General features: G+C 35.3%; 1 protein-coding gene across 2 annotated transcripts; it reads right to left on the bottom strand.

Moving 5' to 3' along the window:
- Window positions 1–62: 62 nt before the first annotated feature.
- On the bottom strand, window positions 63–13,498 carry LOC109811275 (uncharacterized). Of its 2 annotated transcripts, none has more exons than XM_020374966.3 (14): window positions 13,130–13,498; window positions 12,905–12,981; window positions 11,665–11,868; window positions 11,272–11,369; window positions 10,774–10,967; window positions 10,468–10,646; window positions 9,639–9,983; window positions 9,485–9,549; window positions 9,084–9,132; window positions 8,817–8,973; window positions 8,206–8,290; window positions 8,052–8,121; window positions 1,275–1,421; window positions 63–676 (listed from the first exon to the last, which is right to left on the bottom strand). In XM_020374966.3, the coding sequence occupies exons 1-14, from the start codon at window positions 13,230–13,232 to the stop codon at window positions 326–328; spliced, it is 2,124 nt and encodes a 707-aa protein (XP_020230555.1). In that variant the 5' UTR covers window positions 13,233–13,498; the 3' UTR covers window positions 63–325. The 2 variants fall into 2 exon arrangements, with proteins under 2 accessions (XP_020230555.1, XP_082924615.1); XM_083068489.1 differs by having other exon boundaries at window positions 12,905–13,009; window positions 13,130–13,497.
- Between the last annotated feature and the right edge of the window lie 4,689 nt (window positions 13,499–18,187).

Below are 18,187 nucleotides of genomic sequence, written 5' to 3'. Positions count from 1 at the left end.
TTGGTGCATGGAGAACCTGCTGCTAGAAAAACCTGGCAAGTGTTCTCTTGAGAATATGACCATGATGCAAAAGCAGTAATGAACACTTTACTATTTTGACAGATCATCCTTGTACAAGCCCTCCACAACAAGCAAAGCTAAACAAGAAAACTGATTATAGGAATAATTGGGGTATTCCATAATACATTAAAAATTGCTATTCACTAATTAAGAGATGAAAAAAGAATGAAGGAATTACTTTACAGTTATCTGGCTGGAGGAAAGGGGGAGAAAAAAAACAAAAAAGTATGTTCCTGGTCCTAAACAGGGTGAAGCTGAATTTAGCTTAAACAATCGTCCAATCACGTTCCAGAAAGGAAGGATGCTCAGAAGGGTATAGGTTTCCAGGCTTAGGAGGCTTCTTTGAAAATAAAGATGACTTGCTGTCAAGGAAACTTGAAAAAGAATGTCGACTCGGCTTTTCTTCTTCATTTACCTCATCTTTCCAGACAGGCCTTGTCAATAGTTTATCTTTGCCACCAAAGATATGGTTAAGTCTCTTAAACTGGTGTTTTGGTTCACCGGTACACAACCGACGCTTTGTTTCACTGGTAGTCATGGTTGATTCTTCCAGGTGATTCATCGTCTTCAATGCCTCATCTGGATTCAACAACATTGTCTCCACCATTTCATACATCTACAGAGGGACATGACCATTAATTTTCTTTCTTGGATTGAAGTCACTATTAAATAGTTGCACATGAAAAACTATCAAGACCCCAATATCATTATAATCAGTCTAAACTTCAAAGTAATTAATTTTTCATCCTCATATGGACAGGCACAGGATGCATCAAGTAGCACAATAAACCCAAACACTAAAATAGGGAAATTAAATATTTCAATTGGTAAAAGGTACAAAGTCTCACAAAATTTGATCAGCCCTAAATTTCCCTTTATTTAGTTAATGGCCTCTTCAAAAGATGAATGAAGCAATATTAGAGTTCACTCCACTGGTTACAATTTGACCATTTACTTAAGGAGCAAATTTTCAGCACTCCAATAGTACCAATTCTCTTGCAATTAATTTTTCTTTATTTTACTTTAAAAAAGTTAAAACAGGGAAAAATTACCATACAAAGTCAGTTGTCAATTTATAGTCGGAAGATTATATATTACCGGAGGACTGGAAATTTATTCGTTAAGGTGAGATTCAATATTATAAAGGTTTCAAAAGGATATTGGAGCTACAATATAACTTCGTAGATTAGGCACTTTAGTGTATTGGTACTCACCTGAACAAGTTCATCGACTTTCTCATTGAATTTGTTGCTTTGACAGGTGGTAACTATGTACTCCTTGCAGTCATTGAACAACTTCGATAAGTCAATGTTAGCAGACAGCATAATTTCATTTTCAGCAATTGCAAATCCTGAACCGAGCTGTATAATTAAGACCAGAAATTATGATTAGTAAGGATCGAGAATGGTAGTCATTGATCAATAGTTCACTCCCTTTTTTACTACCAGCTACCATTGAAATCTAGTCACAGAAACACAAGTTGAACATCTATCAAGAAACTATAAATAATTGCAAGATCATAAATAGATAATTTCTCATTTAATAAATTAATTAGCTAATATACTACATAAATTTTTAAAAAATAAAAAATTATAAGTTAAGAGCAGTTATAATTATAACAAAAATTGATGATGAAGATAAGTACAAATGATTTAATCTTCATATAACTCAAATGGGACTATCCAAGTCCATGACAAAAAGCAATTCTTACTTTAATCAGCAACAATGTTCTATCAGATGTTTGTCCATTTTTTCTTACAACATCCAAGTCCATGATATCACGTTGAATAATCAACAGTAAATTGACTCTGGTGGAGACTATATCTTCTTTGATTGACAGAAGGTCAAAAGGTATTATTATTATGTGAGATGGATTAGCCCACAGCATAGCAATAGAGATAAGAAAAGGAATAGTGCAATACTTCTTGTCATCCTTTACATGTATATTTTAGGCAGATGATATATGTTTCAAAGGAATACTTTTCTTGGTTTTCTTTTTACCCTTTTTAAACACATAAAATAAATTACTTTATATTTACATTAAAAAATTTGTTAAGAGCTGAAATTATTTTGTCAAATAATATTTGATAGCAAATACAAGTTACGATGGGTATTTTTGTTGTGGAGTCAGAGCATTAATAACTAATCGGGATTAATTTCAAAATACACAGCATGATTCTTATGTCCATAAATAACATAATAAGCTGGCCATGATATCAGTAGTTCAAAAGATAACTAAGGAGATGGAGTTGACCCAATTGTCCGGGTGATGTGCCAACTTCTGACTTGTAGCGTCTTCCGGTGGAAAATTGTTGAGTAGCCTCTCCAGGTTGTTGCATACCTCGGCGCTTCTGACAACCTCGGTAGCTAAGTTTACCCTCTCCAGGGTCAACTTCACTCGACGCCCGAGCCGGAAGTTGAACACCAACGTGCCTCTGACGACGCTGATGGTTGAGTACTGTCTCTCCAGACCTTGAGTACCGTCTCTCCAGACTTTGAGTACCGTCTCTCCAGACTTTGAGTACCGTCTCTCCAGACTTTGAGTACCGTCTCTCCAGACTTTGAGTACCGTCTCTCCAGACTTTGAGTACCGTCTCTCCAGACTCTGAGTACCGTCTCTCCAGACTTTGAGTACCGTCTCTCCAGACTTTGCCTCTCAACATGAGGCAGTTGAGTTTGCCCTCTCCAGGGTTTGCCTCTCAACATGAGGCAGTTGAGTTTTCCCTCTCCAGGTTTTGCCTCTCAACATGAGGCAGTTGAGTATCACCTCTCCAGGCCCTGCCTCTCAACATGAGGCAGTTGAGTTTACCCTCTCCAGGATTTTGAGATAAGTTTGTCTCCACAGTCCACAATGCTGCTTCGACGGTTTGTTTTTCTGATTTTGTGCCGCTGAGGGCTGGATAACGCAGGGATCCGTCTAGGGGATGTGCAGTCATTCATAGGTTTTTGTGCCCCAACTTGCATTGCTTAGTTGGTACCCATGGGGAATTTCTGACTCCTTGGAGTGTAGACACAGATGCTCTCTCTCTGAGTTGAGCGATGCCTTATGTTTGGCTGACGTCCTTTTGACGTAAGTGGAGTATCCCGGTTATCCTTATTCGGGTGTCTCTTTTGATTTTCTGATTTTTGTAGCCTCTGTGTAGGCTGTTATCCGCTGGGGGATTCTGTCGTTCAATTCTTGACTGGCCTCTTCTGTTAGGCAAATCATCTTGATGTTCGGTGTTTGGCTGGATGCCGAATTCCGCTTGGGGAATATATATTTTTTTTTATTTTTCTCCTTTTGTAGGGGTGCCTCTTGAGTAGGCGACTGGGGATTTGGGGATCTTATGTATCCCAGAGTATTATTTAGGAAGCCTCTGCAGGCTTAGCCTCACTCAGCGCTTGAGTCAGAGAGCTATCTTCCACTGAGGAAGTTTCAAGTCCTTTGACTGAATATTTTGCTTGGATGATCGCGCTTCCATTGGGGATTTTGACGATCTTGCTTTGATAGCTCTCGCTGGGGATTTGTTCCATGAGCTTAAGCTGAGGTTTCTCTGGGGAGTATTATTTCTGCGAGCCTCTCCAGGCTCAGTTATTCTGAGAGAGTATTATTTCGGCGAGCCTCTCCAGGCTCAATTATTCTAAGAGGGAGTATTGTTTCGGCAAGCCTCTCCAGGCTCAATTATTCTGAGAGAGTATTATTTCGGCGAGCCTCTCCAGGCTCAGTTATTCTGAGAGAGTATTATTTCGGCAAGCCTCTTCAGGCTCAGTTATTCTGTGAGAGTATTATTTCGGCAAGCCTCTCCAGGCTCAGTTATTCTGAAGGAGTATTATTTCGGCAAGCCTCTCCAGGCTCAATTATTCTGTACAATTTTGTGGATTTTCTATGTTTGTCTTTTATCGATTTTTGGGCTTTTTCCGTATTTTGCCTTTTTATTGATTTTGGCTTTTTCTGTATTTTGTCTTTTTTGTTCATTTTGGCTTTTGTTGTACAGAAATAAAAGTGCTAAAAGATTTAGACTCAAAGAGTGAAAAATTTCATTCATTAAATAAACATGAAATTTTGTACAAGGGAAATGATGGGATGCAGCCCATTCAAACAAATACATAAAAATAGGAAAAAGAAAGCCGGTCTTCATTCTTCTACCGGCGGGTCCTGTGGAGGAGCGGGGAACTGGCGGTGCATCCAGACCGAGAGGTTGTCGAACCCCTGCACCAAAGTGTCCAGTCGAGTATCGGTGCTCTGCTGCCATGCGCTGATGCCTGATACTGTGCTGAAAAGTATCGAATCGAGTATCGATGCTTTGCTGTAAAGCGTCAAAGCGGGCATCAAAGTAGGCCTTATCCGACTGTGAGGTGCCGGCCTCTGGCTGTGGGCTGCCGTCGCCCTGAAGATCAACGTCATTGAAGAGCTCGGCGAAGGCATCGGGGCCATCCGCTCGTACATACCCCCCTCCTGACCTCGCTATGATCTTCATACTGATCAAGGTGGAGGCATTAATTGGCTTCGGTGCCAATGGCCCTGGCTCTGCGCCGTCTGGGCATCCCCAAGTCTCTGCAAGCCGTGAGAGGAGTGGGGCAACCAGGATGTATCCCTGCCTAGATCCTCCCTCTCGTGCCCCCAAGTTCTTGACGTGCTCGAGGAAGAAGTATCCGGGGTTGGCCCTCTGACTGGTGGCCATGCAGTATAATGCTAATAAATCTGGCCGTGTCACCGACTCGGGGCTCTTCCACCTGCCATGGATGGTGCTGGTGAGGATCTTGTGACAGATCCGAAGAGCGGTCGGGAGCCGGGTGCCCTTCACCCCGGCATGATAGTCTTCGTGGCCTGTGATCGCTCTCCACATGCCGACCAGGGTCCACTGATCAGGCCACTCGCATATAGCATCTCGATATGCCAGCTGATTAGTCCTGCTGAAAAATCCTGCTTGGACGTTGAACTCGTCCAACGTCAGTGAGCGGTACCCCTGGTTCATCCAGAAGTCAACTGAGCAGACAGCCTCCCCAAAACTGTTTGTCGACTCAGTAACGCCGACAGTGGCCAGAAACTCCTTCGTCGCTGTCAAGTACAGCTGAGAAGGGGGATCAAGGAGGAATCCCCATCCTATACTGTCGAAGTAGCCTCGGACTTCATCCTCCAAGCCCACTGTACGGAGAATGTCAAAGTCGAGTGCCCTCGACGGCTCGAAGGTGAATGACTCTATGAGCTGTAGCCGTTCCTGATGTCGATCTGTCATTACGAGTCGAGCTGGGGCTCTTTGCCTCTTTCTGGATGATTCAGCCATTTTGTATTTGGAGAAGATTTCTGGGTTTCACTCACAAGCAAGGTATGCAGAGGAATGAAGATTGGAATGCAAAAATAAGAAGGGAAAAACCTATTTATAGACAAAATTTCGCCAATACGGCCCGTATTGATTCAATACGGCCGTATTGACGTATCCGTTAGTGGGCAAAATTGGTAACCAATACTGGCTGTATTGAATGCAATACGGCCGTATTGAAACCAATACGGCGTATTGGTTTCAATACGGCCGTATTGCATTCAATACAGCCAGTATTGGTTACCAATTTTGCCCACTAACGGATACGTCAATACGGCCGTATTGAATCAATACGGGCCGTATTGGCGAAATTTTGTCTATAAATAGGTTTTTCCCTTCTTATTTTTGCATTCCAATCTTCATTCCTCTGCATACCTTGCTTGTGAGTGAAACCCAGAAATCTTCTCCAAATACAAAATGGCTGAATCATCCAGAAAGAGGCAAAGAGCCCCAGCTCGACTCGTAATGACAGATCGACATCAGGAACGGCTACAGCTCATAGAGTCATTCACCTTCGAGCCGTCGAGGGCACTCGACTTTGACATTCTCCGTACAGTGGGCTTGGAGGATGAAGTCCGAGGCTACTTCGACAGTATAGGATGGGGATTCCTCCTTGATCCCCCTTCTCAGCTGTACTTGACAGCGACGAAGGAGTTTCTGGCCACTGTCGGCGTTACTGAGTCGACAAACAGTTTTGGGGAGGCTGTCTGCTCAGTTGACTTCTGGATGAACCAGGGGTACCGCTCACTGACGTTGGACGAGTTCAACGTCCAAGCAGGATTTTTCAGCAGGACTAATCAGCTGGCATATCGAGATGCTATATGCGAGTGGCCTGATCAGTGGACCCTGGTCGGCATGTGGAGAGCGATCACAGGCCACGAAGACTATCATGCCGGGGTGAAGGGCACCCGGCTCCCGACCGCTCTTCGGATCTGTCACAAGATCCTCACCAGCACCATCCATGGCAGGTGGAAGAGCCCCGAGTCGGTGACACGGCCAGATTTATTAGCATTATACTGCATGGCCACCAGTCAGAGGGCCAACCCCGGATACTTCTTCCTCGAGCACGTCAAGAACTTGGGGGCACGAGAGGGAGGATCTAGGCAGGGATACATCCTGGTTGCCCCACTCCTCTCACGGCTTGCGGAGACTTGGGGATGCCCAGACGGCGCAGAGCCAGGGCCATTGGCACCGAAGCCAATTAATGCCTCCACCTTGATCAGTATGAAGATCATAGCGAGGTCAGGAGGGGGGTATGTACGAGCGGATGGCCCCGATGCCTTCGCCGAGCTCTTCAATGACGTTGATCTTCAGGGCGACGGCAGCCCACAGCCAGAGGCCGGCACCTCACAGTCGGATAAGGCCTACTTTGATGCCCGCTTTGACGCTTTACAGCAAAGCATCGATACTCGATTCGATACTTTTCAGCACAGTATCAGCGCATGGCAGCAGAGCACCGATACTCGACTGGACACTTTGGTGCAGGGGTTCGACAACCTCTCGGTCTGGATGCACCGCCAGTTCCCCGCTCCTCCACAGGACCCGCCGGCAGAAGAATGAAGACCGGCTTTCTTTTTCCTATTTTTATGTATTTGTTTGAATGGGCTGCATCCCATCATTTCCCTTGTACAAAATTTCATGTTTATTTAATGAATGAAATTTTTCACTCTTTGAGTCTAAATCTTTTAGCACTTTTATTTCTGTACAACAAAAGCCAAAATCAACAAAAAAGGCAAAATACAGAAAAAGCCAAAATCAATAAAAAGGCAAAATACGGAAAAAGCCCAAAAATCGATAAAAGACAAACATAGAAAATCCACAAAATTGTACAGAATAATTGAGCCTGGAGAGGCTTGCCGAAATAATACTCCTTCAGAATAACTGAGCCTGGAGAGGCTTGCCGAAATAATACTCTCACAGAATAACTGAGCCTGGAGAGGCTTGCCGAAATAATACTCTCTCAGAATAACTGAGCCTGGAGAGGCTCGCCGAAATAATACTCTCTCAGAATAATTGAGCCTGGAGAGGCTTGCCGAAACAATACTCCCTCTTAGAATAATTGAGCCTGGAGAGGCTCGCCGAAATAATACTCTCTCAGAATAACTGAGCCTGGAGAGGCTCGCAGAAATAATACTCCCCAGAGAAACCTCAGCTTAAGCTCATGGAACAAATCCCCAGCGAGAGCTATCAAAGCAAGATCGTCAAAATCCCCAATGGAAGCGCGATCATCCAAGCAAAATATTCAGTCAAAGGACTTGAAACTTCCTCAGTGGAAGATAGCTCTCTGACTCAAGCGCTGAGTGAGGCTAAGCCTGCAGAGGCTTCCTAAATAATACTCTGGGATACATAAGATCCCCAAATCCCCAGTCGCCTACTCAAGAGGCACCCCTACAAAAGGAGAAAAATAAAAAAAAATATATATTCCCCAAGCGGAATTCGGCATCCAGCCAAATACCGAACATCAAGATGATTTGCCTAACAGAAGAGGCCAGTCAAGAATTGAACGACAGAATCCCCCAGCGGATAACAGCCTACACAGAGGCTACAAAAATCAGAAAATCAAAAGAGACACCCGAATAAGGATAACCGGGATACTCCACTTACGTCAAAAGGACGTCAGCCAAACATAAGGGCAAAACAAAAACAACTTATGCGATGTAAAAGGAAGACAGAGGGAGAGAAAGAACATACAAGTGAAACAAACAGTTGTCCAAAAAGCTCCGAAGGCAGGATGTCCTCAAATGTATCTAGGATGTCCTCCCTACATATGAATATAAAATGCCATTCAAGTGATATGTCTTAAAGGGGAAAATCCAAGTTCATAAAAATGGATATTTAGACTTACACTGCCAAATCCTCATCATAGAGAGGTGCCTGTTTAACAGCTGGAACTGGTTTAGATGTTTCCCATAATTCACGCCACAAGTTACCTACCATCAACATGTATCGGAGAATTCAGCAAAGTTTCCTTATATGATACAAAAACCAACCAATGGCCTAACAATGCCCATGTTTCTTACAAAATATGTCATAAAGCAACAGTATCTTGTGAGAATATATAATACATGTTTCATTAGATCATTGTATATGAGATTAGATTTTTTTCTTTTAACACTCTCTTTCACTAAGGTACACATTCCAAGTTGGGCCTTTCAAACCACAAAAGTTCCTACACTAGCCTGCATTAAACAACTTCTACCATTATCATATATAATATGGATTTATGCATTTCTTCCACACACCTCAGTAAACTACAACTTCTATGACAATCCAAGTAAGTAAACAAATAAATTATTGGCATTATTAAAATATAGCAAAAGTTTTCACAACTAGTAATGAGACTATGGGCAAGACAAAACATGAGAGCACTAACGGCCAGTTAACATAGCCACACAAAATTGTGTTGGATGAAGAATCAAAGACTATGGGCAAGACATTAGTACTTAGCACACCTACCTTCTTTTTGCATTCGCAGACTTAGTTGACCTCTGGCAGACATTGACTCACCACCATAAAAAGAATCTCTATCCTTGGGACTTTCCTCACTTTCAGTCCAATCAGGAGGAGAGTACCATCTCACAAAATCTTCCAAAATGCAACCAGGATTCGCAGCCTAAAACATGAGCACAAACAGAACTTAGATAGAACATCACTACATTAGAGATGCATTCCAAAAGCATAAAGAATACAGTAAGAAAAGTTCTCTTCAAGGAAAAGTCTGACCTTGAAAGCCTGCATATCAGAGAGCAGTTGAGAGCACCCAGCACCAAGACTGACCATACAAGGTAAAGAAAATAATCAAGAAACTGTGGATATTTGGTACTTGATGCCTACCCAAAAATAACTACAAGTCTAGAACCTATTAGATCATAAATGCAGATATGCAGTGAACTGAAACTGTCATTTGCATATCAGACATGGGAGATACAAATACATAGTCATCAATACATTGCAAAAATAAAATTTAGAGAATATATGCAGTTGATCAACTAGTCCATCAACATAAATCTAGAAATTGAAGAAAGAAAAAGGGAGGGGGGGGGAGGCGTGGAAATCAAAATAAGACATCCACACCAATTAGTGCCTGTTTGAAAAAGATTCATTATCTCAGATAGTTTACATACCTCCCTGTCCGCAGCACAAACTCCTCTGTCTCTTTGATCAGATCTTCTGTAAGCAAGGGTCCCTCCTACATGAAAATGCCACGAATATGGCATATCAAGTACTGAAGCAAGTTCTAATAATTGTATAGTACAAAATTACAAATAGCTATCAAACCTGAGTTACAGGAGAGTATGTAGGCTCGCCAGTTTCCAGTAACATCAGATCTCCGGATGGGCAATCAGCACCAAGCCGGAGAACAAGCTCTCCAGTCCTTAATCTTGCATATAATAAAGGGCCTGCAGGAATTTTGTCTCTGTAATTTGTTGATTCTAGCGTATTTGAATTGGCTTCCATCACCATAGAGTCTAGAGATTCAGTGGCAATAATATGCCGCCTTTTCCGAGAGATGCAACAATTAATTACTTGAAATTGTTGAAACAGAAGACATGACTTCAGATCTGGAAAGTCATCTGGGGGGACTCCAGGTAAATATTTTTCTTCAGACCAATGTTTTCTCAGCTGTATAAGTAAAATAATTCAAAGCACACTTAGTTAGCTGGTAATTAAGAAAGAAAATAATGAATTGACATTACTGTATCCTACTTCAGTTCAGGTTACAAATTCTAGAATAGAAATTCATGTAGGATTTCTTTCCATGGATGAGTAAATGTAAAAAGGAGTCTAAAAGTACCCAATAATACAGCATGAGTAGTTTACAGCTTTTCTTTCCTTTTCTTTTCTATTTTTTTTTAATTATTTGCTAAAGGAAGGGAGTAGTTGGAACTTGGAAGGAGACTTATTAACCAGAGTAAAAAATCATATGATAACAAGGGGGATAAAAATATTAAACTGAATAAGATAGTAAAATCCATCTACAACCATCAAACTAACATTGTAGAAACCAGAAAGTGATCTAGAGATTAAATAAAATATAAACTTCTAGGTTCTTAATATAAAAGAATATATAGTAAATAAACTATAATTCTTATCAAGTAAAACATACTTCAGCAACAACACTGCACCAAAAAAGAGCCATTTCTCGAAGCGTCTTGAAGTTTCCAATTATTTCAGCTAGCTTAACAACTAGGCTTTCAGGAGGAGCACCATGAATATCTCTTGGCAAATATGATATGGAAGTTTCCTCTGGATCAGAGTTGGTCTTCCTTCTAAGGAACTGTCCCTCTGCAAATATCTTTCAACGATTACAAAGGATGTGGAAGTTCGTCATAGAATAAAGTGCTCTAAATATAAAAGTATAATGTTCATTGATGTAAATATATCATCAACTAGTAACCTAAACTTCATATACCTGGATCAAACAATGAATTAATCAAATACACCACTTTTTCATTGCTACTAAAATCAGAGGTAAGTTTGTCCTCTTTTTCACGCAACACTAAAGCCTTCACAGCAGAGAGACTTAAACCTGCCCTGTCTCTGGCAGGTGACGAACCTCCTGATGAAGCTACCAAATCTTTCATTGAGTTTGTTTTCCTTCCAACCCTAGTGAAAAGGCCCAAAAGTTTTAGAGGCTAGTTTTATTGTTATTCACTAAGCTGAAAATCTTTCTAAATAACAGGAACAAGACTCATAAATATTTACATTTTAAACTACTCTAGCTTTAGCTATTGTCAAGATAATTTGGACAGTTATTACTGTTGGATTTTAAAAAATGCAATAAGCAACTGAGAGTGAGAAACAGGCCTTTCAGTTGTCATAATTTGATTAACAGAATCTTGCCATATTCAACAAAAAAGAAACTTAAACAATTCATGGAATTGACAGGAAAAAGGCAAGCATAACTTACTCAAAAGCCATAGCCAACTGCTTCAGGACAGACGATGGAGGAATGGGATGTTCAGTCACAGCAGTTAAGCCTTCAAGCGAATGAATTGCTTCTGAAGCCTAAATTAATGTTTTTTATCACACGTCATTGAAGCAATCAATTTGTGAATTTGAAACTGAAAAATATGTTCAATTTACTGGAAAGATTTCTCAGGCAGTTAACCATGAGATAAGCATGCAGTACTAACTCATCAGAAGCATAAAATGCATGCATTGAATATTTTCCTATCTTATGAATGATGACAGGGACAAAGTCTGAAAGATAATGTGTTGAAAACAAAATGTTAGTAGCTGGCACTTGGCATACATTATCAGATGGAACAGAGTCCATATTTATAATTCCAGATCTTCTTACCTTGGCATCAAGATCATTTTTCACATTGAGAATGTACAAATTTTCATCATCAAATGGAACAGAGTCCATATTTATAATGCCAACTTTATCTGTTACTTTGACTTCTTTTCTCCCTTTTCGCATGTTGTTAATTCTATCTTGCCAGTCCTGCTTTATTCCTATATGCGGAGGTCTCCACTTTATATGCTTCAGTTCATTGAGGAACTGCATCATCCCATTACAAAAATACAAATCAGATATGCAAGTAATTACAGTCATCCAAGGACAAATATTGCCTATTGAGTACCCAAACATAACACAAAAAAATAAGTGATCTTGTGCTGATCTTGTTTGGGCAAAGAGACATTATGGACTATAAGCAACTGTTTGGTACAAGACAAAACTGATCTTATTGATCACAAATAATTACAAAATCGCCACCTTATTTCCATTCTATTTCCTATTTTCAAAATCTTGCATAAGAAATAAGTTAAAAATTTTACAGTAGGGATGTAACGTACAAATAACACACATCAACGCTTAATAACCTAGTGCACGTTGTATATTTGGACTAGATTATTTTTCAGCCAAAAAATAACACAGCATTTCAACCAACAAACTATCTCTAAAATAAGAAAATTCAAACAGACACTGCAATCTAAATTCTCATTTCCACACTTGAGCTTCAATCAAAAGCAAACAAATGTACTTCCATTTCATAATTTGAAAAAAGAAAATTCCAATAGTCACTCTTATGAAGTGAAGTTAGATCTACCTCAACCTTACAATACCAACTTATAAGGTGAAAATCATTCTCCATTTATATACTCTATTTTTTTTTTTTCATATCACTCGTTAATGTGGGATAAAATAGTTTGCATGACCGGATATTTACGAGTGATCGATAATGACTTGCATGCAACACAATAAAGCACAACATCAATTGTGAAGATAGGCTCAGGCTGTAATAATATCTTAAAAAGTGGATTTAAACTTAACTCAACCTTATAAATCTGACATATAAGGTAAAAATTATTTACCATTTATATACTCTATTTTTGTTATGTCACTTTGTCAATGTGGAATCTCCAACAATCGCATAAACGAATAAATCATTAGCATAATCCCATAATCTCATCCAGTGAATGCAAACACACAAATTATATTAAAAAACACATCCACTATATCTTTTTCAACAACAAAAAAAAACCAATTAACCAAAAAATCCACACACTAGAAGCAAATGGATGCATCTTCAAACCTTTGACTCGTTCTCACTCCGAGCAGATTCATCTCCGCGCCGCCTCCCGCAATCGTCGTGCAATTGCTTCTCAGAATCTCCACCGATCAAAAAACCGCGTCAATGCTTTCTCCCAAAAAATTTAAAAAAAATAATAATCGAAAATTCCGAAACAGAAAGAAAGCAACGAACCGCATTTCACACAGAGCGAGAACGAAAGAGAAAGGAACAAAAACGCGCACTCACCTCGATCGATTTTGAATTCGTGGAGAACACGCTCGGCTTTGGCAGCAGCGGAATGGAAGGCGGTTCGCGCTTTGGAGACGAAGGAAGTGGCGTGAGCATCCATATCCTGCGCCGGGGGTGCGCACGTTAAGAGAGAAGGCGACACAAGACACTTTTATTCTCAGATAACAGAAGAAGAAGAAGAGGCATAGATGGATATAGAGTGTGTGTGTGTGTGCGTGTAAGTATTTGTAGTGTGAATTGAGAGAGAAAGAGAAGGAGTCCAAGTCCAACTCAGTGAAAATGAAGGAGAAGAAGGAGACCAAGTACAAGAATGAGAAGAAAGTGGTGGTGAATGGTGATGCTCATGACCAGGTTGGTGCTCATGCTGCTTCAAAACTTTATTTTTACTTTTCTGGAAAATAATATCAAAATTATTGTTTTAAATGAAATATCCAAATCCATTCAATTTAATTATAATTTATAACTCCTATTTTTATTATATTTAACATTTATTTTAAATTGTCAGATTATTTTCACCTTTCACAAAAAGAAAAAAAAATTATTTCAATTATGGATTTTTTGTAATTAATTTAAAAATAAAGATAAAAATATAACTTGAGGTAATTAAACTAGAGGTTTCTTTTTCAGCAGTCAAAAAAAAAACTTGAGGTTTTTTTATCTAAGTATGAAAATTGAGAACATTGTGTGAAATACACGTTAAAAAAAAGAATATAATATTATATATATATATAATAGTGAATGTATAATTAAAAAAAATTAAATATGCATTTAAATTTTATATAATAAGTATATTTTTATTTTTATTTTTCTAAAAAACAACTATTTGAGGGGATAAAAAAAATTATTTGTTCATCCTTTAAAATTAGTAAATATTATTTTAGTCATTTTAAAATATTCTTGATTTTTATTATGATTTTAAGATAAATAAATAATATTTATTTTTTGACAAACATTAATATAATATTATTAACAATTTTAGGTAACACGTAATATAACCACTTAATTTTTATTTATAAACAAAAAAATAATTAAAAATAATTATATAATAATAATGACTAAAATAATAATTCTAAATTTTAAAGACATGAAAAGTATAAAAAAAAACTATTATACAGAAATTAAAAACAAAATTTACTCATCTTTTATAGGGAATAAAAAATAATTACATATTAAAAAAGTTAAAAAGTAAGTATTATGTTTTGTACATTTTCTCTTACATAATGTAAAATATAATTATTTTTATATAAATAAATTATTTAAATATATAAATTATATTTTAGATTTAAAATAAATAATTTATATTGTGATATAAAATTATTTTATTATTAATAATATTTTTTCAAAAATATATTAAAATAAATGTGAAAATAATATAGTAAATGAAAAGAGATTAAAAACATTGAAGAAAATACAAAAAAATAATAAAGATAAATAATATTTAAATTTAAAAATAAAATACATATTCTGTACTCGATTATTTATTTGATTTTAAAGATGTAAGAGACATGTAGATATTAGGAGTATGAGGTTCAATGGATAATGAATGTGAAAGAGAGGAAACAAAGGAGGGAGGAGGATATTTACAAAGCAAATTAAATTATATATATATATATATATATATATATATATATATAGATACTATTAATACTATTATGAATATTACTGATAAATTACTTTTTAAATTTTAACCATTTTTTTATTTTATTGTCAAAAAAAAGAATTTGACATCCGTAAAATTTAACTTTAAAATCTCATATTTTTCAAGTAACCCTTCACATCATCAAAATTAATTGTCAAACTTTGTTTTTTATTTAATGGAGACTCAATGTGTCCTGTTCCTTACTGGTATATAACAATAAGATCATTCATTTTAGTACAAAAAATAATAAGATTCATAAAATATATATAATAATTTTTAATTAGTTGATATTATAAAATATTTACAAAATTAAATTCATATAGAATATATTTCCACTTTATTAAATGAAATCCGATAATAAACTTATTTTTTCTTAAGTACGTATCTTCTTTGTTTTTTGTTTTATGATTTTTATGTGAAAGTTAAGTTGATGGATAATATGAATAATATTTTTTTAATAGTTCTGAATCTGCACACCTACAAATCAGAGACATTTTTCTTACCTAATAAAAGCGATAAACGGATAAAGTAGCATTTGCAGCGGGTCCCACAACAAATCAAACACATGAAATTTTAAACGTTGACGTAATATCTTACTTTTTAAAAAAAACAAAAATAAAAAAAAAACTCAATCTTATTTTTGGTAATGTTAGATAATTTTGAAACTTAATCTGGGTCTGCTTTTGTGCTTTTTTAAGATTTTTTTTTTTTAAATAAAAGGCATTACAACTAATTTAGTAATTTTCTATTATTACAAACATTTTTAATGCATATTAGCATATATATCACCTAATGAAAAAATTTGCAGATCGTAAACAAAGATTATGAAAATTATTTAGAGTAAGAAAAGAGGCAATAAACTTTGGTAAAGTGGGTTCATTAATTTATGGTTTGCAATCCATAATTCGTAGATCATCATTATTTTGCAAGATTGTATGAATTTTCGAATTAATTTTTTGCTAAACTTATCAGAGAACACAAAGTGGTCCCGTTATGTCAGAAATAGACTACGTTGAAGTTTTTCTTTTCTTTCACATTTGCTACTTGCTAGTCTAAAAATTATGTTAATTAAGATCGTAATTAATAACATGATTAAATTATGTGTAACATGTTAGCATTTATCTATGACATTTAAATAATTAAGTTACAATATGCTCGGAAGAAAATGGGATTAATAAGTGAATTTGTCTTAATTGAATCATCAAAAACAAATGAATGAGTTTAATAGTAATGTGTTATTATTATTAGGAATAAAGTACAAACGACTTCTTTTGCTATGTCTGATAGATAATTTATAAGTAATTTTATAAAACATTCATAAGAATTTGAGGTTTGTCCCAACTTCTAATAAATTTCAAAATGTGTCAAATTAATCATTAAATTATGATGTTATTATTAACATTATAATGATTATATATAGAGTATAATATAATATAAAGACTTTCCTGAATTGTTTGTGAAAAAAAAAAATCATTACAATATATATTATACAAAATAAATTTTTTATGAGGTGTATTTTTTATTGTATTATTTTTTATCTAAGTAATTAAAACTAACAATTTTAATTGAGTCACTAATTATAATTCATTTTTGACTCATGTTTTAAGGAATAAAAAGAATAGCAAAACTGGATTTTGACATGAATCCCAAATATTTTGCTTACTAAAATTTTGTAGTTTTGTAGTTAGTTATGAAAATATTATAACTTACAAACTTTATACACTACTTTTCTTATATTATAGTAACTAAATTGTTGAAATTCTGTTATCTTATATCATTATATACATTATTTCTTGTTTTTAATTATTTATTTAATCTTGTAATACTCATTGAACAATGTGAATCCTCATGGGTGTTGTGCTAGTTTCTATCTAAATGGCTTTGTATTTTTTCTTCAACTTTCATTTTCTTATTTCTGAACAAATATATAATTTTCTTGTCCTTTCAAGTGTGATAAGAGCAAAAGATTTAACCTATTGATACAATTGAAACATTCAAGAGTATATGGAATTAATAAATTCCTTAATCCTTACCTCGTCAAAGTGCAGGCAAAGTCAAATTTTACTGGTAATTGAGTGTTCACTAGTAAGAAGAAGAATCACTAGTTGGAAATTTTATGTCGTGTGCATGGATTGGGTCAAAAAAATGATGTTAGGTATTTGAGTTTAATTAGTCTTAACTTTTTAATTAGGATAATTTCTTTTTTAACAAGTGTTCATGTCTATATCACAAAAAAAAGTATTCATATCATATCTAACTATAGTCGCGCACTAATTATTTTTATTTTTTTTGTGAAGTCGTGCACTAATTATTAATAAGATGTTATTTAAATTTTTTTAACAATATTTTTTTATTATCAAAAGTCTTTAGTTTAACTTAACCAAAAATTAAGATTGATTCTTCGATTTAGATATAGAATCGCGGTCATATATATTATTTTAAAAATGATATATTTTTTTTATAAGAATAGAAAAAATTATAAAAATGATTATAATGAAGATTAATCTTAAATTTCTTATTTTTTTTTATTTTTTTTTAAATAAGATTGATTTGATATAAATTATTTATACATTATTAAATAAATAAAAAACATTATGTATTTTTCATATATATGTCTAGATAATCAAATCATCAGCTTGTACTTAAGTAATCCAACTATCAACTACACTCTGTATTGTCTTCTACAAACAACAACAAAAAAATATATTAAAAAAATAAAAAATAAAAATAAAAACATGAAAATTTCAGCTATTTTTAGCAAAAAAAGTTTTTTTTTATATAGACTTTTATCAAGTTGTTCTTATGAGATAAGTAAAAATCTATCATTTTTGAATTAAAAAATATATTTTACTGTCGTAAAAATATATTTTTGAAAATCACTGTAACGGTCCTATACAAAGGTTTTCGTCCGAGGTTTTGAACAAAAATGGAAGAGGAGTTCAAAATAAAACAAATCAGTTAATTAAATGCTATTTTTCACTTTAAAAAAAAACACTAAAAAACAAGTAAGCTAGGTACTCAGTAAACGATCTTGAGTTCTTGACAAACAAAACTCGATATTACCCACAAACAAAATCCATGACTTACCTATAGATGTATTAGATATATTTGTGAAAAATTACTAACAAAAATATTTGAGTAATTACATTCAGAAATATTCGTAGGTATGTTTCAATAAAAATATTCGTGGGTAACAATTAATTTTTATTAATCTTAGTTTAAATTCCTAATAATACTTGGATTGTTTTAAGAAAAAACATTATGAATAATCTCATTTGCTTACAAAAAAATATTAAATAATAAAGTAAGAATAAAATAGAAAAATAAGAAACCAATAACATGAACCCAAAGAAACTGAATCATATTTAAAATCCTAATAATACTTGTTTACAATGAATATTAAATAAACTAAAAAT

This window comes from Cajanus cajan, chromosome 2 (assembly GCF_000230855.2).
Source record: "Cajanus cajan strain Asha chromosome 2, NIPB_CcT2T_4, whole genome shotgun sequence".
Classification (NCBI taxonomy): domain Eukaryota; kingdom Viridiplantae; phylum Streptophyta; class Magnoliopsida; order Fabales; family Fabaceae; genus Cajanus; species Cajanus cajan.
The sequence above is the reverse complement of the archived record's forward strand: the minus strand, read 5'-3'. Positions and strand labels throughout refer to the sequence as shown.